General features: G+C 36.4%; 1 protein-coding gene across 5 annotated transcripts in view; it reads left to right on the plus strand.

Moving 5' to 3' along the window:
* The window catches only part of ATG5 (autophagy related 5), a 74,783-nt gene extending 47,287 nt beyond the window's left edge, over positions 1-27,496 (plus strand). The window contains exons 7-10 of one of the 5 annotated variants that reach the window (XM_051792422.1): positions 693-810; positions 12,464-12,615; positions 19,712-19,792; positions 21,485-22,139. In XM_051792422.1, coding sequence (XP_051648382.1) covers positions 693-810; positions 12,464-12,615; positions 19,712-19,792; positions 21,485-21,574 — 441 coding nt within the window. In that variant the 3' untranslated portion in view covers positions 21,575-22,139. Of the gene's footprint in view, positions 1-692; positions 811-12,463; positions 12,616-17,014; positions 17,051-19,711; positions 19,793-21,484; positions 22,140-25,162 lie in introns of those variants that run through there. The other 4 variants (XM_051792424.1, XM_051792423.1, XM_051792425.1 and 1 more) reach the window with 4 other exon arrangements.
* Positions 27,497-27,773: the final 277 nt, after the last annotated feature.

Here is a 27,773-nt window from a genome sequence, read left to right on the forward strand (position 1 = left end):
CATATATGTTCTATATGTATGACTAGTTCTTTAAGTAGGCAGGTTGTCTGTCAAAGCACAATACTTTTTTTCTTTTGTTTCTTAAATTGTACTGTTTCTTGCAGCTGAAATAGTTTGAAATTTTTGACATAAAATCTTCTGGAAAAAAGTTCACCTGTCTTGATGTCTTAAGGGTACTTGTTTGCCATTGAAAATGCCTAATGTTTTTCTAAAAGGAGGAAGATAGACTGTTGCAGAAGATATTGGATATTTGTTACAGTATTGCTTTGACTTGGCAAAACATAGATGTATGTTGAATTCCTAAGTTTGTGCTTACTGCTTGTTTTAATTAAATAAAGAATTTATTAAAATGTTTTGTTCAAACAGATCATATTTCCATAACAGAAGGTTTGGTGGTTTTCTAATGTAAAAAAAATAATAATTAACACTTTTATCTCCATGACATTGTCTATAAATCGTCTTCACACTTTTTTCTGAGGTGACAGCTTACTTGCAATTGTTAATAAACAAAAGCTCCCCTGCATTTCATGATATGAATGAAATACAAGGGGGGGGTGGAATGGGGAAATTCCAGATGTTTGTTTTCCTGCAGTCTTTCGTTCTGTCCTATCTTCTACCTGTCTCAAATGGTAATACTACATATTTGCACGGTCCTTAAATTGTTGTTTTTGTTAATTTCATTATTAAAACAGGCAACGACAGAGAGACCTTTTATACAGAAGCTGTTTCGACCAATTGCTTCAGGAGGGCAGTTGCATACTTTGGGAGACCTGCTAAAAGATGTGTGTCCTAGTGCTGTCACCCCTGAAGGTACTGCAGAAATAACTTTTGTCCACTAAGATATTTTTGTCTGTTGATTTATTGTTTCTTTTGGTGTGGTTTTATTTTTTAATAGGAGTGTTTTGAACGTAGAACTAATCCTCAGTACTAGAGTTTCAGATTTCACTCCTTCCTGGCTCTTTATTGTGCCCTGCATCACCTGCACTGTTTTGACTGAGTCCTTAGCCACTCCTGAAAAATTAATCTCTGGAAGTTTCATTTTAAAATTCATCTACTTCTTTGCCATCATGCTGTTTTTAATAAAAACACTGACATGTTATTTTCTGCACTTTAAAAAAAAAATTCTTAAGCATCAGCAGAAATTTTGTTACCTTTAATTTTATATTGCAAAAACTTTTCATATGTAAAACTCCAAAATTGATAGAAATTGAAGATGTTTTCAGAATACCTTTTTCCCTGTTGAAGTCCAGCCTTTTAAAATGTAGCAGAAAGAAATTGTTACAAGTATATAATATTGTATGTATGATTACTAAGTAGTATTGTGTGACAAGATAACAATTAGTTCATGTAGCATTATATAATTTCATACAATAGGATTTGTTGATCAGCACTTTTTCAGAAAACAAGCATTTCTGAATGTTATTTTAGCCTCAAGGATTACAACTACTGGAACTCTGATAAAATTTTTAGGTGGGATAAATGTAAAAGTAATGTACTCTGCAAATTAGGATCAAAGTTTTTTAATGTGAAAGGTTTTTCATCTGGTTCTTGCTATTGTCTTACAAGTACCTGTAAATTAGTAGCTTCTTTTTTCTTTCAGTCAATAAATCACAGTTTCTTTTGAGAAATGTATGATATTCTAGAGAAGATCTTGGCACAGAATTTACTGGTGTAGTATCGATGTCTTTTGAGTGAAGCACTGAATTTGAAACCAGAGTAAAAATCTGCAAGATTTTGTTGCACAGAGAAGTCGTGTAATTCAAAATCAAACAGTTGTCATGGATTTCTCTAAGTATCCCAATCTTAGAAAGTGACTGAAATCTCAAACTGTGTTTTTACCCTGTTTAATACTTGTTAACACATGGAAATAATTTCCAAAAATAACAAGTTAAGAAAAATATGAAATGTTGCTAACCATGTGTCCATTTTTCATAAAGCTACTACAAATTTTGGTGCATTGTTTTAGATAGTGCTTTTAGCTAACTGTCCAAAAGGTAAAGGAAGATACAAATAGATACTTGAATATTAGCACAGTCAGGTTTAACCATCTTCAAGTACTTATCTGTCAGTGTCCTACAGACAGTAATGAAAAGGTACAGAGCGAGTTTAAAAAAAAATGAATGAGGAGGGATGCATTTTAACTTGGAAAGCAGTAAAAAGAACAAATTAAATGAAACTCAAAAAGCATTTATACAAAAGTTATTCCAGTATATAGTGGTTGATAATTTTTACAAAAAGGATTTGCCAAAGCTGCAGGTGTCAAATGTGCTAGGTACTGCCCTTATTAAAAGTCTGAATGTAATGCAATTCTATCTGAGTGGCAGTGATTGTGCTTCCCATCAGCAGGCCTTCTCTTCAGAAGTTGACAAAACTGCCAACCTTTAATAGCAGAACAGAAATATGCTGTGCTAATTGCTTGTTTCATCTTTGTTAAAGACTAGAAAAACTTAGAAGGAGCGATTAGAAATTTGGCGGGTTTCCTTGTATGGAAACATGCTTGTCTGTTCCTGTATGCATCTGCCCAGTTTCTACTGAGAAACTTACAAACTTAAGAATTTAATAAATTTGATCCCTCACATGGGTGTGAGCTATCTAGAATTCCACAGATTTTCTCCTGTAATACAGCTTTGTATTGTAGCATTGTTCAGTTGTTCCTCTTGTAGTCTGAGCGTTCTCCTCTTCTGGTATGTAACAGAAGGAAATCTAGCTGAGCTAAATACAGAAACCCTTGAGGAGTTATGGGGGTAGACTGATACGTAGAGGCAGCGGACTGGTGCAGCAAACTGACTGAACAAGTAATTTGGAAGAAAATGACAGATCTGGGAGTCATTAAATGTGGTGGGGAGAGCGACTATAAACAATGTGACAGGATGAAAGAGACTGGGGCAAAAGCCAAAACCTGACGTAATAAATGCAAACACCTGGACAGAGTAAGTGGGATAGGAGATGATAAAAGGATGAGGGAGAAACAGAAACAATGCTTGTGGAACATACATAGATTGTGCAAGGCATCTGTGAAAGAACAGGGAGTAGAAATCCTGCTGGACAAGTGATTTGGAGAAGGGATTTGGAGGAACAAGTTGAATCAGAAGTTAAAAAGACAGTTTGTACTGGCAGAACGACAAACTGCAGGTGAATGGGTGGTCAGGTGGAGCTGGAGATGGTAAGATAAAGGACTGAGCAAAACCTGTTCAGGATTTCTGTATTCCCGTACCCCAGACAGGAATACAAAGTAGAAAGTTAGGTATGGCAACATGGAAAAAAAACCAACATGGACAGCAAAAAGAGAAGCAGAACTAGAACAAAATGATAGGGATGATGTGGAAAGGTTCAGACTTAGTGGAAAGTGACCTGAAAAGATAGATGTCCATGACAGCAGTGATTCTTACTGCTGAGGACCATGCACACAAAGACAGTCCAAAGAGGTGTGAAGGGCAGTACTGGTTTAGACTTGACTGCTTGAATTCATCATACTCTGTTCACTGATTATTCAGCTTAGCCAGTAAGTGAATTTGATTATTCTCTTGCTTGGCTGAATCCACTCATTCATTATTCAGATGTGATATGTACCATATTAAGTGTTCATGCTCTAATATAGCTTTGAGCTATTAAAAAACCAACTAACCCACCAGACTACATAGTACCACTTTTGAGTTTTGCCTGTAGAAACGTTAGCAGCCATAATGAGGGCATTCTTCTCCCTTTTCCAGCAAGTAAATTAAACTGGGACTACTGAACCACAGCATGTCTGTGCTACTTAAGTCTCCATTCAATCAACTCATTTTCTCTCTGATGCTGAATCACAGAGTTTAACAACCTTCATCTGTCAATAGATGTTCCATCAGTTCAAAATACAGAGGAGATATGGCTGTAGGAGGGTTTAATTTGCAAGCACTTTTTCAAACCTAAGATACTATGCATAAATGTTTTCTTTCTAAAGCAGTTGTCTCTATTTGAAGTTGAATACTTGAAATTTAGAAGGTGTTAGAGCTATAGACTTCCTGGACAATCTTAATTTCTTTACACATGCACACTGATCATTATTCAGCTTATAATCAGTCTCTACCTCTCATCTCCCTTTGTCTTCTGTGAGACTTTTGTCTTCCTGTCCATGCTGGGCATGTTTTAATGTCAGGTCTGTGTAGTAAAAAATCACAATCTTGATTCTTAAAAGGATGAATGGAGAATAAATGTGCTTCAGGAAGTATTGTAGTTTCGGCAACTGAATACTGCACCTTTGGGAATTGAATTCAGTTCGTTTTGCCACGGGGAATTAATTCATATGTGATATTAGGCAAGCTGAGTGTTACAAAATCACCCATTTTATAGAGCAGCATCAGAAAAATCCAGTGATGAACATGAGTGTTCTGTCCCAGCCTCTAAAAAATTAATACATCTCACTATAATATCTCTTTGACTTGAATGTGTGATCTATGATAATACAGTCTCTTTCTACAGAAAACTTGTTAAAATGGTTTCAGAAAGAAAAATAGTTTGTGTTCAGACATTAAAAATAGTCCTCTTGAGACCTTTTTTGCTGTCTTCTAATTTTTGTTCTTGTAAACTTCAATGTTTTATCTTAATCTTCACTTTATTCTGACCAAGGCATTAAAATACTGTAACAAAACAGAATACATTATGAAAAGTATATTAGAAAATTATGGAAAACTTTTTTACATCTGAATTTTCAGACTTCATTCAGTGTTATCAAAGTTTAGATCTACTCAATTTTTCTGAACAAAGGGGAAGAAAAGTAGTCTCTTATCAAAGATATGCTTAAAGACATAATAGGTACTGGAAAAGCAAGTTGTTTTCTGTCTTTCTACTCTTCAAAGTAATTTAGATTTTTTTTCAAACTGTTTATAACCTTCCTTTTTAGTGAATTAAATAATGATGACATCAGCTGCATCTTTTTGTCAGTGCAATGCAATCAGTATGAGCTTCTTTCTTTCTGTTTTTCTCCATCTGTTGAATTATTTTTTTCCTTTTTCCTCTATGGTTTTCTCTTTTCCGATGACTTTTCATTCAACTGGAAGCTTCATGGTAATTGTGGTGGTCGCTTGTCTATGGTGACATCCGTAACTGAGCTTTGTGCCGTGGGAACACAGAGGATATATGGTTTTCAGACTCAGCATTTGTAGCCATATATGTAAGCTGTTCCTGCTGCCAGATTCTTAAGGACCACCACAAGAAGAGGGAGGAAAGGGTTTCAAGAACCACCCACAGTGTCTATATGCCTTTGCTTTAGGAAACATGGATATAATTAAGTCTCCCTTTTAGCTGTGCTGAGAAAAATATTTCAATGAAAAAATGTATTTATATATATATGGATTGAATATATGCATTGATTACCAACTGTTGAAAACATGGTGTGAAGAACATTTTCAGAAGGAGAACAGGTGGAATAGTGACACTAAAAGATTGATCATGAAAATGGTCTTTGTAAAATACTGTGTCAATATTATTTTGGACTGTTACAGACTGTGGGTAGCTGTTTAGAATACTGTGTTTTATTTAAATTAGCTTATGAAACTATTTATTCAAGGCTTTTATTGTTTGTTGAAGTGCTGTAAAAAATAAAAACTTGAGCGTCCCCTACTTCCCTGTCTCTTCCCCAAACTGATCCTTTATTCAGTTATAAAAATTTTTTTCTGGTTAACTCATGCTGTACAGTGTTCACCATTCTGGGTTGCTAAATAGTTTCATCTTCTTAAGCTGTTAATCAGAGCAAAATTGATGGATAGAAGTTTAAGGCTTTTTGTAATGGGCATTGTTATACCAAAGGAAAGAGTGGCTTCTACTTAGAGTAGACTGGAAGGAGTGTTAGCTTTACCTTCTCTTGTCCTTAATCACTGCAGTGGAGTTGGAGCAGAGAGTACAGCAGTTTGGAACCCAGTTGTCAAAATGTGTATCAAACATTTTATACGTTAGTAGTAATGCTCAGAAAGTGTGAAGAAAAGCAGTACTTGGAATAGAACAAGCACTGAGAGGCCAGTATAGTTCTTACAACTTTTGGCAGTTACATTAATTAACTATAAAGGATACTCTGTTTTTTCTAAAGCAGCAAGGAGAATGTGTCTACCTTTGATAGTAGCAAACACAGTATCAGAGAAATGGTTTGGGTTGGAAGGGGCCTTAGAGATCATCTAGTTCAACCTCCCTGTGTTGGGCAGCGACACCTGCCATTAGACCAGGTTGTTCAAGGCCCCATCCAACCTGGCTTTGAACACTTCCAGGAATGGGGCATCCACAGCTTCTCTGGGCAACCTGTACCACTGTCTCACCACCTACTTGAGTAAAGAATTTACTCCTAATATTGGATCTAAACCGGCCCTCTTTCAGTTTAAAGTGACTCCCCTTTGTCCTATCACTTGACATACCCTTGTATAAAGTCCCTCTTCAGCTCTCCTCTAGGCCTGCTTTAGGTACTGGAAACATCTTTAAGAACAATACAATGTTCAGAGAACCTTCAGAGAAGATAGCTATTTTTTCACCTTACAGTACTACTACTGCAGTACTGTACAGTACTTCCCCCTGGAAGACTGGGTTACAGCTGATCTAATATAACACTCTCTAATTTTCTGTCTAAATGAGTATTTAGACAGCAAATATGTTAAATCAGATGTTTTCTCATTAGCTGAATAGTTTTTCTTTGGTACCTGTGGTACCAAATGGTATCTATTTAGCTGCTTCACAAGCGACACTTGCGATTATGTGCTAACACAAATAGTAAGACCAGGTCATGACAGAAAGGATATCACCTTGCATTTAATATTGATACATTGCTTCAGGTTTTTTCTTTGTTCTTATCCTCCTGTGTTGACATGAAGTTTGGGAAACAGTGAAGTCCTTCTTGTCGTGTTCAATAAATACTAAAATAATTTTGAAACACATACTGATCTAGTAATCACTGTCTCTATATTGTAGCCTACTGTAATCAATCTTTAAGGCATGGTTTTTTTTGTTTTAGTTACTGCATTAATAAATTGTATTTTATCCGTTACACAGCAGTTCATAAATTAAAGACCCCTCAGCCCAAAATATTACTATAGGTAAACCTATGTTGTATATTAGTACATTTTTTATTTACTGTATTTCCATAATTATTGTTTACTTCAGTTCGTCTAAAGGCTGCATAAAATTGAAATGAAATTTGGGAGTTCTGTGGTTGTATAGATATACTTAGCTTGCTATTCATGGACTATTATTCCTGACCTAGAGTTGCAGGAAACTCTTACTGGAAGATGTGCAATTTCATTTCAGTTTTCAGTCTTTTAAGGTAAAACTTTGCAAGTTCTGTACTTTGAACATAGTAAACTGTGTTTACTTCTTAGATGTGATGATATTCTCTTGAGGGAGTGGGAGAGTGCTGTGTACTTGTTTTTTATGCTTGCTTTTGCCTAGTTGTTCATACTTAAATCCATGGCAAAGTGGTCATTTAGGTTCCGGGCAATGTTTCATTATTTCTGATCCTGATCACAGTATTATGGAAGAGGGGCATTTATTTTTTAGTTCTCTTTTCAGCTTGTGTTAACCCATCTTGTTTTCTTTCATGTCAGTGTCTCTTTTCCTGCTCATGTTCGTTCAATATGTATTCTAGGAATAGCTAACTCTTACTGTCCTTTGTCACTCTTTTAGTATCTGCTTTTACATCCTTTAAAATTGACTATTCTCCTTCTTTGATTGAGTTCACCCTAATTTATATAACTGATTTTGTAGTTTTTGAGACTTTAGCTGATTTCCTAACAGGAATAGATCTAGTTCTTTGGGGAAGTAATGAGTCGTTGTCATTTCTGCTTTAGTTTTTTCTTCTTGTTTTCCACCTTTTTGTCCTGTGGTGTTCTATTATCTATACTTCTACTTCAGTTTCCTTGAGTTTTCCAACATTGTTTTGTACCACTGGATATGAAAATCTAAAATATGTCAACACCCAGGGATTTTCCATTTCTCAATTTCTCTTGGTATTCAGTTGTCCTCCAAGATGCCCAGTGTCCTGGTTACTCAGGGAAGTCCAGAATAAAATTGTCCAGTGTCCCCCTTTTCATTCACCATTTTACACTCTTGAAATTGTACAGAGATCCTTTCCAGCCATCAGTCCAAAGTCCTATAGTTTTACTTCTCATAGACTGTGCATCATGTAGTTTTGAATCTAAGCTCATGACAAATGTCTTTTTTTATTTTAATATGAAACACCCATTCATGAGGACTCCAGGGTTAGAATCAGATTATTCTGATTATTCATGCTACAGCTTGTCAACTCATTGTCTGATCTTTTTTCCTATGCTTGTGGATGCCACTTGCACAGACAAAAGTTGGCTCTTTAATTGGACAGTTCTTGTGTGGTAAAGTGGAATTGTCTGCAGTAGTTCTAGTTCCAGAAAATTAGGCAGTCGTTTAAATAACTTCAGAGCTATTGCTATTTGTGGGAAGATTTAGTGCATTATGCAGGAATAGGCTAAGATGAAGCTTGATCTTGCCCATGGTTTCTTAGACTGCCTAGTTATAGTTTCTATGCAGGTAAGGAAGAAAAGATATTAAGACTATGTTGTTGCCTGTAAGTATAGCATAAGGCTACATACCTGATATTGCAGAACATGTTAATTATGGGTATTCTTCCCAAAACTGCTAAATAATAAAATTATCTGTGCCTGAAGGAGATAGCACCTATTTTCCCCTACTGTCTTCAGTAGATTAGGCCACCTGCTTACTGCAAGACTGTCATTTATGGCAGATAATAAAATTGTTATCTATCTGTTGCTTCAGGGAAGTCGTGCTGCATTTCCCCATGGTTTTCTGCATCTGATGATAGTGTTCCTGTTGCCAATTAAGGGGCCTTTGTTTCCAGAAGTAACACCGGTTCCGAAGTTCAGGGTTTCTCAAATTTGAAAAAAAAAGTGAATAATTCACAACAATTGGAAAAAAAATGTTTAGTAGACATTTATGAAGTTCTTGTAAAAGAACATCCTAATACTGTAAACTGTTCATTTAGAAATAGTGACTCATCTTACTAGGAGAAGGGGAGAAATGCAGTATGATCTTGTATAACTATAGAATAACAGCTACAAGAGGAAACAGTGTTGAGTTCAACAGGATGCTTTTGAGATACAAAGGGTTAAAATGATAGAAAACAGAATTGTTCTGGGGGAGGGAAAGACCTCTTTCCTCTTCCACACCAGAAATGTAAGAAAGACATTGGGCATAATGCAAAGATAAAAAACTGTATAGTGCAGAAGGAAGCAGTTTTCTTCCACTGCTATCATGTCTAAACAATTCTGGATACAATTTTAATTTGCTAGTGTTGTTGAAGTCTTCGCAAAACTTGTTTTGATTTTTGTCTCATGCTTCCTTGAAGACTCAAATGGTAAACATTTGGACATAATGACGCAAACAGTAGGCTATCAATCAATCCCAGTTTTCACAGCATTGTTGTTCATTCAGAAAAGCTGTGTGAACTGACCTCTTTCTACAGCAGTGTCATTAGTTCTTTCAGAAATAAAACAAGGATCAAAAAGACTTCCAGGATTTTTCTCTTAAGACTTGCTGTACTGAATGATTTTGTAAAATTAGGATCAACTGTTTTCAATTAGCTCTCAGCTTTTTTTAATGTATATTGTAAGAGAGACTACATATTAATTGTGTTTGTTCTTCCTCAGTTTTCTAAGCACTGACTTCCAGTAAATTAGTCAAACAGAAAATTGAATTTAGATTAGATTTGCCGTGTAGGCACCTAATTTTGATGCAAATGACAAATAGAGCAACAGAAAGAGGTAAATGTATGCAGTGTGAATGTCTTTGGATAGACATGAAATATGATAGGGCTTGCTCTGCGTGAGGTTAGAATTAACTTGATGTAGGGCTTACTGTGGGAGCTGGAGCAACACAGCACCATCCCAATCCTTGCTGCTCCCATGGCGAGCAAACTTAGGAAGCCTTTGCTCCCCATGTCTAGCTAGTAAGTCTGACTGCTTGTGCTCTCTGCTTTTCAGTGCTGTGGAGGTACAGTATTGAAATACTTTCCTAGGCCACCTAAATTTAGAAATTTAGAAATAGAACAATAGAACTGTCAGTTCAAGACAGTTTATTAGCCACACTTTCATCCTACGTGGGTACGAGAGTATTGTGAAGGGTTAAAGGTCTTGTAGAGTGTAAGTGTACTAAAAGATGTTTAAAAGCTCACCAGTGATATGAATTCTAGTCTGCTGTCTCCTCTACTGTGAGAGTCATCTTGCAGGCCACAACTGAACTTCAGACCACTACTTAAGCTATTCCACCCTTCGTGTGTCCTTGACTCAGTGGTGCTTTCCGCCTTGGAGGAGGTCATCATGTACGTCTCCTTTCTGGTATGAGTCATTATTTGTGCCTGTTATCCTTTTTCTAACTAGGCCATCTGCTTGGGTTATCCTTCTGCATCTGACTTTCATCTGACTGACTGCTGACTTTGATTTCTTTTTTTTTTTATACCCACAAACACCTGCTTGCCTCAGTTGCCTTTTTTTTTAAGTTGGAGTAGAAAGGGGTTTTTTTCTGTGTTAAAATTGCATACCTTTTGATTTAGTAGTCCTTTTTGATCAAAAGGGATGCAAGTCCAGAGGTTGACTTGAGATTATAGAATTAACAGTCATTACTACAGAATTAATTACTATAGAATTCATTTGTCATGACCACATGGAAAGGTGCAAATAATCTGAGAGTTAATGCCAATTAACAGCTGTGCTGTTTATGTGGCTTCTTGTTAGCCATCTTGATTTCTAAACAAGTTCTTTGCAAAGTCAGAGAGGGCTTCTGTGTGTGCAGAATGTTCTGGCTCTCTTGCCCTCGAAAGAAAAGAGAAAACATAATGGGGATCTGGGGCTGGTTGTGATCTTTCTGCTTAGAATTTCTCAGGAAACAGCAAACATAGCTTGGTTTTAAGGATTTCTCCAACATTGCCTCAGTGGACTCTACAGGGATTATCCATTTGTTAGCTTATGAGACCTTTACCCCTTTCCTAGTGGCAAATGGGGTGAAGTTTAGTAAGTCCAAATGCCAGACTCTGCACCTAGGACAGAGTAATGCAGAGCACAGGTATAAACTGAGAGAGGAGCAGCCTGAGAGCAGCCCTGTAGAAAGGTGCCTGGGGGTGCTGGCTGGCAGCAGGCCTGGCAATGTGTCCTGGCAGCCACATCCTGGGGTGCATCAAACACAGCACAGCCAGACAGTCAGAAGAGGTGATTATCTCACTGTATTCAGTATTGGTGCAGCCTCATCTGGAGTGCTCTGTGTAGTTCTGGGCCCCACAATTTAAGGATGTTAAGGTAGTCAAGTGCATCCAGAGGAGAGCAACAAAGCTGGTGACAGGGCTGGAAGGTGTGTGCTGTGAAGAGCAGCTGAGGACTGTGGGTCTGTCTTATTTGGAGAAAAGGAGACTGGGGAGTGTCCTTATTGCTCTCTACAGCTTTGTGAGGAGGGAAGTACAACAGGAGGTACTGAACTCTTCCCCCTGGTATCCAGTGATAGGACATCTAGGAGTGGCTCAAAGCTGCCCCAAGGAGGTTTAAACTGGACCTTAGGAAGTATTTCTTTACTGAGAAGATGGTCAAACACTGGAACAGGTTTCCTAGAGGGTTGGTCAATTCCCAAGCCTGTCAGTGTTTGAGGCGTTTGTACAATGCCCTTAATAACATGCTTTAACTTTTGGTCAGCCCTGGATTGCTCAGGCAGTTGGACAAGATTATTATTATAGGTCCCTTCCAATAGTCTGCAATAGTCTATTCTAGTCTAGTCTTTCCTCTTGTATCCAACAACTTTCCTAACATCATAAGAGTAATGTGCTTTTTGTTTGTAACTTAGAAGTGGTTTCTGGGAGTGCACAAGCATGCACATTCAAAAGGATAGACTGTAGGAAGAGGTACAGCAAATAGGGAAATAATCCTGTTTTCTTGAACAAGCCTTTGGAAATGTGTTCAGCTTCAGCTACATTTGTTCTGCCGGCCACCCAATAAGTTTTATTAGTATCAGACACCAGACTATTCTCTTTAAATTTTTCAAAAGGCCAATGAATTTATTCAGGCACAACAAAGTTTTTTTAAGTCTATCATTAGCTGTAGTAGTATGAAATAGAGAAAGTAAAATCCTCCACAGAGCAAAATAGCTTTTTTGAAATTTAACTTACTCTGTTTGAAAATTGCAAGCCAGCTCTTCTAAAATTCTCTGGAGAAGAGAGGTGGGTTTTTCATTCTAGAGTAGTCTTCTCTTCCTGGGAACATCAGCGTCCTACCACCAATTTCCTGATGGAATGCTATAGCTCTGAAAATCTAGGCAGTTAACAAAAGATTGTGGAAAATTACTGACAGAAACCCTGCTCAATTTCTAGTAATCTACCTTGTATGCGAGTTCTAGAACTGTTGGGATCAAAGCATCTTGACAAAATATTTTGCTTGTGTTGAATTTTCAGTTTTAAAATGAGTATTTTTTGTTTTAGCAGGAGACCTCAGGTTCTTTATGCACTGTACACATGTTGCAATGTGTTCCCACAGAATTTATCACTTAGACAAAGGACAAGTGAAGAGAGACAAAAAGGAAGGAGAAATTAAGAGCCACAGAGGGGTGATGTGGCTTGTACCTGGTCACACTGAGGTCAGTAGCAGTGTTAAGAGTTGGATTTTTTTGAATCATGATCTAAATCAGTCTGTCTTACTACAAAGGGGCCACAGAGGTCATTCAGTGTGACTGACCCAGCAAAAACTTCACAGAAAAGAAATGCAAAACAAACCTTTCTTCTAGTTTCTCATATATCCTTGTTGAGAGCAACAAGCATGTCAGCAACAACTAAAGTACACAAAATAGACTTACAGGATATTTTTTATGGTTAGTTTCCTAGAAAATGTGACAATGCCTTTAGTGTTGTAATTGGTGGAAGAAGTAACTGGAGATATGGGTCTACCAAAACTTTCAGGAGACAGTAATAACCTTCTGAAGACCCACAGTGTGAAGTTCTCAACCAGGACACTGCAACACACAACCAGATTTGGATGTTGTGGTCTTAGTGTTTTTATTTACACTAGTAAACAGAAGAGGGCTAGAACATATGTGATTTGTGCTATATGACTATCAGCAGTTCTCTGGCATAATTTTGGTCACGGGCAATTAATACTCTCCCAGAAAACTTGAGCAGTGTTCATGGATTAACAGTCTGGGGACTATTCTCAATATGCAGTAATGGAGAGGGAGATAGTTTGGCTGAATAGGCATGAGTTATTTTCTGGCACTTGCCCTGAGGTTCAGAGAGTGAGTTCTGATCCATTTTATGAGTTGCATCTATACCTTTAAATTAGGTATGTTTTGTGTGTCTTTTGTGGTTGGCTGAGTAAAATCATTCCCATCTTCCTTGCACCTCTCTTGCAGTCTGGTTCTATTCTGCCTTGATGCATATAGGTATAACCTGAGGAGATAAACCTCTTACAGGGCTGGAAATAACAACCTGCAAAACTAAAGGACCTATAGAAAATAATTAGAAGAAAAGTAGTAGTCTTATCAATAATGTATAGTAGAGTAATCCGCTAATAATACTATGTGCTATGTCCTACTCTCTTCTCTAAGGATTCAGCAGCACTTGCTAATAGTAGTTGTGCCCTGTTCGAATACCTCATTTTAATCAGAGATTTTGGTAACTTCACATTCAGTGGATAAACAGTGGATAACTTTATATCTTATTTTGGAGAATATTTGTAAGAAAACCGAGGTTAAACTTATGTCAAAACCAAAGTCTTATGCACTGGCTTGACATGTGCACAGAGATGCTACAGTTAGTGAAGATTTGAGGGCTCTTGTGCTCCTTGTCCTTTTTCCTGATCACCACATTTATGACGACAAAACGCAGGGGGTGTCTGCACTTTGGGAAACTTCCCTAAGTCTAGTATCTTTGTGCAAGCTGTTACTAAAAATTTAAGCCAAGAAACCAGATGTATGGACCAGATACACAAACAGATGCCATTCTGCCACTTGTGATGTTGGGCATCAGTATCCTCAGATGAAAGGGGGGTTGCAAAGCAAATTCTCTTTAATGAACTAATGCAGCCAAATTAGGTGTAACTCATTTCAGAGCTATGTACACACAGTGTTTTGTCCACATAGCTAATGATTTCTAGTAATATTGCTAACTAATTAATGATACTAACTTAGCAAACTTTGTTTGCAAATGCTGTATGTCTGTGTTCTTTTATAGATCTGGTTTTTTACTATAAAATGGAAAAATATGTTCTGAACTCCAAGATAAAAATACTTAAGTAATGAGTCAAATTCTCATTAAAAATAGAGATTATATGATTATGAGTTTTGCAGCTTACTCTCTTGATATTTTGGAATGGAAAAACTAAGATGAACTTCTGATGAAAATTCACTTCCAGTTTTAACTCTGGCCAGGTAGCTGTTTTGGGGAGGGTTGGTTAGTTTGTTGGTTTGTTTTAAACTTCGCATTCAGTGTCAAGAGCCCTGCAGGTATTCCTTTATTCCTTTAGCCACTCTTTCCTGAATTTTTCAATACTAAATTTTTTAATTTTACTGTGATAGAGATCTCTAAATACTTTAGTCTGATAGCTGTTCAAAAGAACTTAAAGTACATGTATAGAAAAAAAGATATTTCATGTGTGCAAACTCTACTGCCTAGTCATTACAGAATTTATTTTTCAATGAGTAAGGGCCCGGAAGAAGCTAATGTAAGTATTTTAGCAAGGGTTTGTATTTCTCTGATAAACAGCACTCCCCTTCTGTTTGTGATCACAGGATGAAAGCTCTCTAAGCTTGTATATGTACATTTTTACTGCTACATCATGTAGTGTGCTCTTAAGATTGAGATCTCATTCCCCAGGAAGCATTTCTGTCTAAGATTAATTGCCCTTTTAAAATCAGTGTTTGATGTATTCCTTTGGCTATATCCTGACTTGCTTTAACCCTCTTTGACCTGACCCCACTCACTATTACCGCCATGGCTGAAGCAGAAATCCTTCAGCTTGATGTATGCAGTACAGACTTGAGCCTGTGGTTTTTCACATCGATGGATTCAATTAGTTGAGTTTTTACTGATCAGCTTAGCAGAGGTCGAAGAATTTGTCAGACATGGAACAAAACTGTCCATAGTTTGGACATAATTAAATAGCTCATCTCCATTTTCACAGCAGTTGTTTGCTTGTGAAGTTGTTTACTTTGTTAAGTAACATAATAATATTCCTGGAAGTAGCATTTTTTAAAAGGAAAAACCCAGTTTATTTTTCTCTAGTTAAATGGGAGAAGGCACAAAACATGAAATAAGAGCAATTAAGCTTTCGATCTGTATATGTTGCTTATCACTCTTCAGCCAAATGTTTTTAAACTGTAATTATGTCCAAATGTCAACTTTTGAATTTGATTTATTAAACTGAGCAGATAAACTAACAGTTAGCATTATGACTTGAAAAAAGTGAATATGCTGCTCTCTTCTGTATTGACAGTGATTTTTCAGAAACAGTAATCCTTCTTTACCTTGCTGGGAGTAGGTCATCATTTGGTTAGCTGAAAAGTTCTTTATAAGAGATGGACAGCTGTTAGAATCACAGAATATTTGCAGGCATGATGTGAATTATAGTAACTTGAAAATGAAATAAACTAGAGGTTGAAAGTTCAAGAATGCCATTAAAACCCTCAAAAGTGTATGAATGTGCATATGCTTAGGGAATGTATAGTATGATTGCATAGAGAATTTATTTAATTGATTGGCATAATAGTATTTTGAAAACAATGACATTATAAAAGTTCTCACAAGCTATTAGCAGCAAGGTCTTTTACAGTAAATTGATTTGCTTTAGGCCAAACTTCATAGACAAAAATATTTATCAAATGGGGTTTGGTTTGGTTTTGTTTTGTTTTGTTTTCCAGAACAACATTGATCACATTTAGCTCCCTAGCTGTATACAGAGATAGCCCTAATTTCTGAAGGTCAGCTCTACACAGTTTAGAGGGAAGGGCAACCTCAAATCTAATTAAGGGCATAGTGCATGAAAGGGTTAACTTATTTTAAGTCAAGATGCCTGCTGTTCAGAAAAGCTACAAAACTCCTAAAAGTGATTTATCTCTCCCTCAGCAATGGAAAACATATCATGGATGAGTTGGCCTCAGTTTGTCACACATTCAACTGTTTATCTTTTAATGCACACCCTGCCTGTTCCTCGTAGGTATAAATGTATTGTGTGCTTGCTTGTTACATGGGGCAGCAAGATGATTTGCATTTAACTTTGTCACTTCGTCCACATGTGCATGGCCAAACTTAAGGCATTGCAGAAAATTGTTTTATAAACCTCAGTCGCTAACCCCAGTCTTTTCTAAATTAGCATAGGTTTATTGCCAGTTCAAGGCTGAGGCTAAGGCACTGATGCTAAGGAAGAAGGGTTATAAGAATATTTCCTGGGAGTTTAATCTTTGGGGTTTTTTTATTCTACTTGAAGCTAGATGTTTGATGGGCAGCATCTTGGGCTCAGTCTTGTAAGGTCTTCTAAAACCTTTTAAATACTATAATGTCAGATGTTTAAGAAAAATATTTTAGTGTTCTGTCATCAAGCCCATTAAAAAACTTCTATGAAATATATGAGAATCAAAATAATAATAACAGAGCAACAACAGCAATGTTTAGTTAAGTAAAGCTTTCATTTCCATCCTCTATCTGCTTTTCTATTGAGCTGCATGAACTCTTTTATGGACAGAAAAATTCCCTTGGTTGTCTTAGACAGCATTACTGTCAGTAACTGTTTTGGGGAACTGTTAAAAATAGTCTACTCGAGCTTAGTCTGCTTAGCAGTGTTTGAGGCCAAATTCTCTTTCTCTAAAAACTTTTTCAATTGACTTTTTCAATAGAAAAAAGTTTTCTAGTTCATTTACATGCTTTCTGGCTCCTATGAGATTAGAAGTGTAAGCCAAGTTCTTGTGAGCTGCTCCAAAGTGTAATAAACTTGGTAATAAACTTGCTTGTGGTGACTATTTTAATCCACTTTTTTTTGTTATGTTTCAGAAATGTGGCTATCTAACCTGAGGATAGACTTGAGGTAGAAGATGACAGGAAATGACAAGAGAGGAAAAATTGGATGGAGAAGAAAATTATGAATCAAATATTTGATTCCATCTCAGTATTTAATTATATTTGATGTCAATGATAATATTGCATATTCATCTACTTCCATTTTGGGGATAGAGAAGGCTAGGCATTTGCTGGAATATAATCCACAGGATATAATCATACTAAGAACTTTATAATCATGACAAAGAAGCTTTTTTCCTCTCCTTTAAGTTACAAGAAGATCATGTAGAGATCAGCCAACTGGCCTGTGTCAAAACCATGCAAAGAAATAGAGCAGTAATTAAAGCTAAATCAGTGAATATGGACTTAATGGCAGTCCATATTCATATCTTGCCTGGAGTTGGGCTTTTGTAGTCCAGTACTCTGCAAGAGCAGAGTTCACTGAGGTTGATACAGGTCTAGTTCTATCGCAGCGTTTTGGACAAGAAGCAGTAGTTCTTGTGAGGGGCTCTGGTAAAATGACATCAAGATGCTGTAAGGGTTATGTTGAGATATGTAATATGAGTGACAAAACACTGCAGGATGGAGAGACTGATATGTCTAACTGTTTATTTTGGAGAAGAATTTAAAAAAAAAAAAGAAGAAATTATTTAGAAAAGATAGGTTAAGCACTTTTGCTCTGTTTTCTGTGATTTGTTCAGTAAACGTATTAAAAATTAACATTCCTTTTAAAAGAAATTTTTAAACAAAATATAAAGTTGTAGACTTTATTTGTCATTAGTTGTCTTTGAGGACAGGAACTTGCCGTAGTTGACAGGTCTCTGGGATATCTGAGCAAGTATCAAGAATATCCTGAGCTGAAAACATCAATTTAGGAAAACGGTGACCTTCAGCTTGAGCAATTGAACTCACATTACTACCAGTGATTAAAATAAGTGATATTGTCTTGTTGCTGATAGTTAACCAGATCTATGTGATTGTTTATTTGTATTGATGTTGGGCAGTTAGATTATATCCAGAAACTGAAATTCTTACTCTCCAAACTTTGTCTTGTGTTTGGAGCAATGTTTATTCCAGATACAGAATCATTTTAAGAAGGAGACTTGTTCTGACTGTTCTGAACGATGCGTTGACCATATATTTCTGTGTTTGAGTTCTTCACCTGAAATCAGCTTCAGTGGCTTTTACCAGGGCTGTTGAGATATATAGGCAGGAAGGAAAAGTCAGTCCTGTGCTTTTATGTCACATATTCTAAAATTTTTGAGGTCAGAGGAACCTTTTGTTGTGGCTAGGCTATTTTAGAGTTGGCTTTGCAGAATTTTTTGTGTGTTCTTGCTCTTGGTCAGAGGATACTGAACAGTGTATCTGCTGATTCGATCCAAGGTATCATCTCTGTGTCTCTTTAAACTAATAGTTACTCAAAATTAGAGGAGAGGAAGGAAATAAGGATTTTGGTAGTTTATGTGTGGTCAAAGTGAGGTTAAAAGTATGTTAAGATTGCTAAGGAAAATGAGTCACTTCTAGCAATAAAGCCTACTACTGTGACAAGCAGGGTCGTTTTTTCATAGGATGGAATTCACAAAAAAGTAAGGAAAGCCTGGGGGCTACTGCGAAGCTTCTGAAAACTCCTACTAAGATTTTATTCCAATTTAAAGAATTTTAACTAAAAGGACCCCTGCTCAGTAGAATGTGTAGTAAACTTAGACCTTGAAGCTATCACTTCTTAAATGTGAAATATATCAGTAAAGAGAGTGTAAGTGTTCTCTGTCTGAAGTACTTGTACTGAGTTCATTCAAAGAGCAGGTGATCATTTTGCTATGAAATTTAACCAAAATCATTTTTTTATGCAGTTCCCATACATAGATATTGAGCTCCTCTTAGTACTCAGCTAAGTGCGTAAGATTTGTTCAGAATACAAGTTTGTTTTGCTATTTGAGACGTTTATATTGAGGTTGTCGTTACTGTGGAGTCAGAACATCTTGCCAAATTTCTGTACTTTGGTCACTTTTACATCTACGGATGCCAAAAACAGATTGGAGATATTCCAGTTAGAGTTTATGAATGAAAAAGACTGAAATCATAGGTTTTAACTTCTAATATTTTTTAAAGATACTGAAGAACAGCAAAGCTTTAGTACTTCATTTATAGATAGTTTAATTCATTCAAGCTTGCTTACTAAGGAAAGAAATATTTTGCCATAAATTAAAAAATATGTGGTATCTGGCTATAGTAAATATTACAAAAGTGATGTGGAAATGTTCACAAATACCCCTTAGCCTAGGGGTTTTTTTTTTGTATTTTATGAGCACATGAGATTTTTTTGTAGCACACACACAATCAAAATAATCATGAAGTTTGTTTTGTTGTAAATGATACCCACTCATTGTCAATTTTAATATTGGACATTAAAGCTGCTTTCAGTTTTGGATAGGTTATTATTGAAGAGGTGGATGGTATTCATCAGTTTTAGGGCTAGCAGGTGAAAGATCCCTGTATCAAATGGAACCATTGATGACAATACTGAGGTTTGAGGGTTTTTAGAGATGCTACGTACTTAAAATTGCAAAAAATGAAGTATGTTTATCAAGTGCTTGTTTGTTTCTCTTCCACTACCAGTGCAGAAGTCACTGGAGGAGTACTTCTTTAGACTATGAGGCTTGTTTGGGACTGTCTTCTCTCTGTATGTCCTAGAATATCCAACCTGAGGTGCCCACAGAGGGGAAAGATAACTCCAGCTGCTGTTCAGTGCTTTCTTACCACCTGTGGTTACAGGTTAGAACACAGTCTTTGAATTTACTTGCTAATATAGAGTAGTCTTTTGTAAAGAATTGCACATATGTATGTATGTGGTCCTCTGTGCTAGACCAGCAGCCTTGCTTCCAAGAAGATTTTCACTTTTGCTTACCGGAGACTTATCTCTGCCCAGCTTTGGCTTTAGGCTTTTAAAATTGGGTCAGCCATATCTGTCAGTAACAAACTTAGTGGTTGCACATTACGTTACTCACACAAAGCACATTACTGAAAGCTATGTGTCTGTAAGTAATTTCCTAGGAGATCCTAAAGAGCTAGATTAAAAATCTTCCCAGTGAAGATGTTGGTGTGTGTCTTCAGATTCAGAGATGTCCCAGGCACCAGGTGCTGAGCATATGCTGTCAAGGAGTGCTCTGGTGTTTCAAGATACTTATGCCTAAGGGCCTGTTCTGCCTGGTAATCTGAGGAGCAGGAGAAGTGGGAAGGAAAGCAGCCACACCACAGGCACAGAAGGAGAACTCTGCTTCTTATAATGCTGACCCAAAAGGAGTTTTCCTACAGTATCATGTAGCCATTGCCAGTAATACGTTTAGTATCATCTAATCCAGAAAATACAATGTATTCTGAAGATAAGCAAGCAAGTATCTGTGGCTCACTTCACAACTGAGAAGGCTGGAATCTAGTTATGTTACATTATTAAAATGCTGCTACTGCATGACACTTGGTTGTATTTACTCCTTACACATTTAAGTATCCTTGTCCAATATAGTTCCATGGCCTTGTATCATGCAAGAAGTTTGCTTGTAGTTTGAAGCACAGAGTTCTATTTCCCTATTTAGGGCTGTAAAGTGGTACTGCCCCTGAATCCCGGGTAGGTTCTGGGACTTGCTATGCAGAACACTTGCATACAGAGGATTCCAACTGGTACTCCAGGGACACTTTTGCTAAATCCTGAATATCTTGTATTGTCTATCAGTGAAGGGATTTAAACGTACTAGATTGTCCTGACAGGTGATTGCTTGAGGCCACAAATCAGAAGGGAGGTATTTCATCCCACTAAAGAATTTTAAGTGGTACCTCACAGATGTAGTCTCTCTGGAGGAGCTGATTTTGTGTAAGTGAAAGGGAGAATGTCGCTGGCATTGAGGTGCTAATCTGTGTGAAAAACTGCTGAAATAAGTACCTTTGGCAGAAGTAGTGCCTTCTCACTGTGCTGCTCTTAGGCACTTGACTGTGTCTCAGAACTAAACTAACCTTTTCTTTTCCCTCTATCTTCAATTCTTTCTTTTTAAATAATAAGGTAATTAATAATAAGGTGTAAAAAATGTATTTAAAATGCAGTAATCTGAACTGATGCTGAATAAGCTCATTTTCCTAATGTTGAGTGGTGTACTTTGCAAGCCATAACTTATATAGCTAAAGGAAATGGAAAAACTTACTGTGTGATACCATGACATTGCACATCTTCCCACCTTCTCTGAAGACTACAGATTTTCTTTTTTGTTCTTTTGCTGTATCTCACTGATCCCTGAACATTGAGGGTTTTTTAAGGAAGCTGAGGATTCACAACAGCAAGTATTGTAGTAGTTAGGGCATTCCCCTTAAAGAAGGGAGAGTGGACTCAAGCTGCCTCAGGTTGAGGAGGGCTTTGAGCCACTGCCTCAAGGACTCTGTTGAGATGCAACAGGCCACTCTCTCTTGCTTCCTTTCCAGCGGATGCCTATCTGCAAAAGAGACACCTTTGCCAGTACTTTCTTCGGGTGTGCCAATACTTTCTTTGGCTGGATCAAGGCGGTTTCCTGATCAGGAACACTGAGACACCTTTTAGATGACTGAGAAGCAGATCTCTTAAGCCCTTTGCTTTAGAGGTGCCTGTTTCTCTCCATTTTCTGTACAGAACTGGAAAACTCTTCTGACTTTACATGGTATGATCCATTAGCCTGGGTCAGGTACCTACTTAAGGTGTTGCAGCCTTGACTTAATGTCTAAATTAAGTGGTCTGAAATGTCTCAAAAATGTCTTAGTACATAAGGTGTAAGCATAATTACCTGCATTCTGGAGATGGAATATTTTTAGATTTTACCAAAAAGCTTTACCGTCTGTGCTTCTCGCTTGCCACTAGTGACTTTTGGGGGCTATACTAGCTTCTTTTATTGATGGAGTTCCACAAGGAAAGAAAAGAAAAATCATTTAATCCTGGGACAACAACTCTGATATTATGACTTAATTGATTTTCAGCCTTTTTTTTTTTTTTGCAAATGCCAAAACAGTGTTTGTTATTTGTCCATCACTTCAGTAATGGAGTGATTCTGCTTTTAAATAAATAGTCATTATGTACATACGCAATAAAAACTTCTTACAAAACATATATTGCTATGCTTTTATTTTTCTTGTATTTCCACTTCATCTTATTTCTGATATTAATTTGCAACAAAGTAAAAGAAACCATCTTAGGTCATGTGATACATAACATGTAACTCAATTCTGACATGATTCTAAGAGGAAATAAAAAGTCAATGATATTACTGGAAAACTTGAACGTATTAGTTTTGAGGAAATCATGGGGGTTTTAAACTACATTACTGAATATTGTAAAATGGGTATTGACCAATGATATCATCAGGTCTGGACCCTGTGTACTATGATGAGCAGAGCTATTTGCCCTAATTTTCATGGGCCTGGTCCAATGACACAGAGTGGCATTAATCTTTGTAATCAGGTCATTTAAATCTTGCACCACTTATTTAAATACATGTTGTGTTTAGCAACTTGTACACTTTGTAGATGCATTTTGTCAGTTTAAAAAGACTTTTTGTTATCAAAAAGAATAGAATGTGGGGTGGGGAAGAAGAGGACAGCAGTTGCTGTGTATTTTGTAATTCTATTATATCTGTAAAACAGGTGGATGAAGCTTTCATGATAGCTAGCAAATCATCCAGAACCCAGATGACAGTGGAAATGGATAAGAATCAGACAGCTGTTGAGAAAACAAGCATGCTTATCAGTAACATTATTACTCTATTTGCTGTTGACAACTTTTTGCTACAAAAAGTCTAGAAGATGTCTGTAGGAGAGAGACTCTGTATGTGATTTAAAATCGGGTGTGTGACTGAAAGCATGAACGTTGAGGAAAGTTTGGGTAAATGTGACTTAAGTGAGAGTTTATGGCCCCTAGTAACAAAAGGAGGGAAAAATGTTAAAGTAAAAACAATGGATTTTTTGAAAGAAGGCTATAGTAAATACAGAATTGGTAGATAAGATCTTTTTAGTCAAGCCTCAAGGGGAAAAGGAATTAAGGAGAAGTGATGCTTTGTCAGAGATAATACTACAGCACAAACAATGCTAATGCAGAGATTTAGACTTTAATTAAACTGTAAATTCTTCATTGACCTCTGAGACTTTCTCAGTTAGCTGAGGAACAGAATAAAAGACTTGTATGAGAAAGGGATAAAGCTGGGTAAGGAGCAGGGAATGGGACACCCAGATTAACTGTATTTCATTTCTAAGCCAGAGGCATCGAGTACACGCACATAAAAAAACACTGTGTCATGCAGTAAAAGAAGAGCCAAAGAAAATATTTATCACATATAAACCTTTCCTCCAATGACAAGAAGGTGATACTGAGGTTCTAAAGCATTTAATCTATTTTTTACAAGTTCTTGCTAAGAAGTCAGATATTCATAGGGTGCAAACACAGTGCTAATGCCAAACCAGCGTTTTGTCATCTATTTTTATGCAAATTATTTTTTTCTGAAAATTAAATAATACTATAAAATGTAAAAAAAAGGTCACTAACTCTGACCAATTTAAGGAATACCATAGGTAGGTTTTCATTTGGAAGTGTTAAGTACATATATTTGGAGGTTACTTAGGTATTAGGAATATTTAGGTGTTCCCTAACTTCTGAATGGGAAAACTGGGTTTCCAAGATCTTTTCTTTTGGAGTTATACTTGACAATCTGACTGGTAGTGTTTCAGCCCAATAAATACCTGTTTTGGATGGAAATACCAGAAGTTTGTTTTTAAATTACATGCTTCATTCTTCAGATTTGTCTGCAATAAAACCAGAAACCAGCAATTGTTTATGCTTAATTTAGTGCAATAATGCATATGTTATGCCATTCAGGGAATCAAGAATTTGTACAGAATATACTGTATGTAAGTAACAAGTAACAGAAGTATAATGCTTCGATTTAAGCAAACTTAACTGTCTGCTCTCACAGGAAGAATTATTACTAGCATGAAGTCAACTGCATATTTAAGGATGATTCTTCCCAGTGTAATTTAGTGCACTGGCATAGGTACCTGATTATACTACAAACTTCTTCAGACAGCTGTCAAATCATTTTGATTACCAAACAAATAGGATTTTGTCTAGTTATAAAATAGAAATTATGCTGCAACTGGGGTGGTTGAATGAAAGAGCAGTAATGGTACCTTCACTTCTAGATTCTGCTCTCTTCCATGCAGCTCTGGGGGAGGATGGTGATTTGTTCTGTAAGACAGACAGTGAAGGGGGGCATAAAATGCCAATTACAAAAGGCAGTGATATTTTTGACCACTGAATGTAGATTTCACTGTGGTAGGTCCATGTGAGAATGCCATAGTATACTATAAAATCAGTAAAAGGTCACTGCCTACTTTCTCCCCCTCAGCCATTATTTGGAGCATATTTCGTATGCTGTTCTCATCTCAAGATTCTGAAATAAATTTTCATTTTTTGTTGTTTTAGTTCATGTCATGACAGTTATGTCAGTTGCTTTAGCTGGTTCCCATAATTTGAATCAAAGGATCAAAGTACTTGCATCCTCTGGGACAAGTATAAATAAAAAGAATTGAAATATTCTTAGAAAATATTCTTGTCATACTGGGAATCATTTGCTAATTTAGCTTTTCCAAGAGATGAAACTAAGTGAGAAAGAGCTGGTGCCAGTTCAGCCCTTGGAGTAACTTTGAAATTTTGCTAGTGATCTACATAAATTGTTCTTAGCAAAACAAAGTTACTTCAGGAATATTACAGGTATTATATTCTTATGCCTTACAGCCAGGTGAGGTGGATATGCCTTAACTGGATTGGCACCAAGCTGTGGTCACTGTAGGGAAAGAAAAAAAACAACCTTACAACTAGTAAGGAAGAATGGCATTTTCATTAAGTTTCATTTTAACCCAGTTTTTTCTTGGAATTAATTTTAACTCAAAGTTTCTGGTTTAGATGATAGAAATCTCAGCTTTCTCCATATTGATAGTTCCTACTTTTTGTTCTGTTAAATATTAAATTCTGTTAACACCAATTAAATTTACCATAAATGAAGTTTGAGTAAATGTTTTAATCTTTCTCTGAACTTTGAGTGATATACTAGTAGTTTCTCTTTTTTTTTTTTTTTGAATTAGATGGAGAGCAGAAGACTCAAGTGATGATTCATGGAATTGAGCCAATGCTGGAAACACCCGTTCAATGGCTAAGCGAACATATGAGCTATCCAGATAATTTTCTCCACATTAGTATCATTCCCCGACCTACTGATTGAAACTCAGCTATATTCATATAAGGATCGTTCTCAAGCTGGAATTAAAAGGGCATGTCAACTTCTTGCTTCTGTTAGTCTTGACAGAGGCAGCCTGACCAGAAAAAAAGAAACCAACAAAAAGCCGAAACAAAACAAGAAGTCCTCACTGCTGTAAGCCAAACAGGAAGAGAGATCCTGTCATCAGATAAGGGCAATTGGGCTGATCTTATTTTGCATCACTGCTGCGTTTGTTCACTGCTATAATTAAATCAGTTGCGATATGAAAGAATTTACAGGACTTCTGCGAGTCTGCTGTTTTCTTGTAAAATATAATGGAGCTGAAAACTGTCAGCCGAAAAGCAAATGGAAATATGTCACTTGATTGTATTTCTGATTAACAAATAAACAGGGCTGTTTCGTAAAGTGGTAGTGTTTCAGCTTTGAGGGTGGAAACACTGGTTCGATTTTCTAGAAAGTTAGACACTGAGAGATTCGGTTACCAGTAGCTTTTTGTAAAAGATCAAATTACTGTAAATCCATCTTTCCTTAATGAGAAGTTCATGTTTACAGTATATATATTGGTATGCAAATGATCTTTTAACTTTGATAACAAGCAGTGAGAGATTTTAAAGTAAGCCCATGAGCATGTTTTGTCAGTTAAAAACATGCGCAACTTAATAATTTACAAATACTTTTGATTTGTATGCTGTCACTGAATACTCGAGTGTGTTTATTATTCAAACCGGTTTTCATAAACTAGCAATGATGTAGGATAATTTGTCTCAGGATCCGTCATGGCGTTTCTTTGAGTTCATCCATTTTTTTTTCCTCCAAGAATATTTTCTTAATTTACTTTAAAAAGTTTTTTTTAAAAAAAAAAAGAAAACTGAATGGATGTTGCAAACAGGATTGTATCCTGCTGTTTATTTCCATAGACTAGGAAACAGTTAAATCATAGAATGATGAACAGATTTCTTTTTAATGATTTTGAATTTTGGAAAGCTGAGACTTTTCCAAGCTAATACTTCCTCACATCTGTGGTCCCCGAGCAATCAGTCCGAAATGTGGAAGCTTCTAATCTCATTGCACAGATTTTTCCTTAGTTTAGCAGATGTATTTTTAGGTTATTGGATCATTTTGGTTTCTAAATGTTTGTTACCATTGCAGATGCTACTAGAACTCTACCAATTTTTTTGTTACAGTGAATTCATCAAACTGTGCTCTATTGCTTTGTCTGCAGTTTGTGGCTGTTTGTGGCACAAAACAATGTTTATAGTAGACATATTATCAAATATGTCAAATATTATCAAATATAAAGAAAGCATGACATTCTTCTTTCAAAAATAGTGGCTGTTGAAGTTCCTACTCACAGTCCTGGCTTGTAAATGTCCTGGTAACTCCCAGTGCTGTTCCCATTGGTTTCCATGCTCCCTTTATGGTAGGATACTTACCTGTATCTGAAAAAGGAAGAAAATGAAAAATCAATCAAATGAATAACAACCTCTTTATGAAGCAAGAGGGGAAGGATCTCCATGGGTGAGGATAGAGTTGAAGCTAAGAAGAGCCCTAAGGGCAGAAAAAGTCAGTAGACAGGTTAGATAGTGTTTTAAATGTTAACGAGGAAATAGCTTGAAGGGAATGGAAGAGGTACTAATGAAATAAACCTATGCTATATTCTGCAGGACATGAAGAATTTTTAAAATAAAACAAACCATGCTGATCTCTGTTTATGCAGAATTGAAATATAATATTCTTACAGAGAGATGATTTGGTTGAGTTATTCTAATTTCCAGTTCTGTTTGGAATTTTTGTTACGTTGTTGAATTGGCATTTATAAACTTCCTTAGGCAGACATATCTAAATATTTTGGGCAATTTCAAAGTCCTGCCAGTCGATAAAGCAACTATTTTGTAGAGTCTTCATATTTAACAAAAGTGTCTTTTGTAGGCATAATTTTTCCATTAATCAGGATAAGAGGCAATACATTTAAAAAACTGTAGAGATTGTGTTTCCTTTGTTTTAAGGTAAACTGGAGGGAGTCACTGGCTATTTTAATATGTTCTACACCAGCATTTTAAGTATACAGCTCTTCTCGTGGCCCGTATTTGCCAGTAAATCCAACTTTAAGGCCTAGCATGGAACAAAAAACATATTGGCTTTAAAACATATTCTTTCCTCTTACTTTAACTATTTAAACTTTATTAAAAAATAAAACAAAGTTTGAGTCTGTCTTTATTTCCAACTAAATAAAGATCTTTCTCATGGAGTGACAAGAATATTTAATAATACTTAATAAGTAGAAACTTCTTAAAGAGCTGGTTGGGTGAGGTATCTAAACAAAAGCACAGCATCACAAAAATGAAGTGGCATCTTTGCTTTACCTGAGTTAAATCACATTTTTGTAGTTTCTTTTACTTAGTGTGCCAATAACAATAGAAGGTGTGTTGTGGCGTAATTAAATACTTCACTTTGAAATTCTGTAACTTCTGGAAAAA

The sequence above is a fragment of the Manacus candei genome, unplaced genomic scaffold (genome assembly GCF_025592945.1).
Source record: "Manacus candei isolate 608988 ecotype Guabito, Panama unplaced genomic scaffold, ASM2559294v1 h1tg000034l, whole genome shotgun sequence".
Lineage (NCBI taxonomy): Eukaryota > Metazoa > Chordata > Aves > Passeriformes > Pipridae > Manacus > Manacus candei.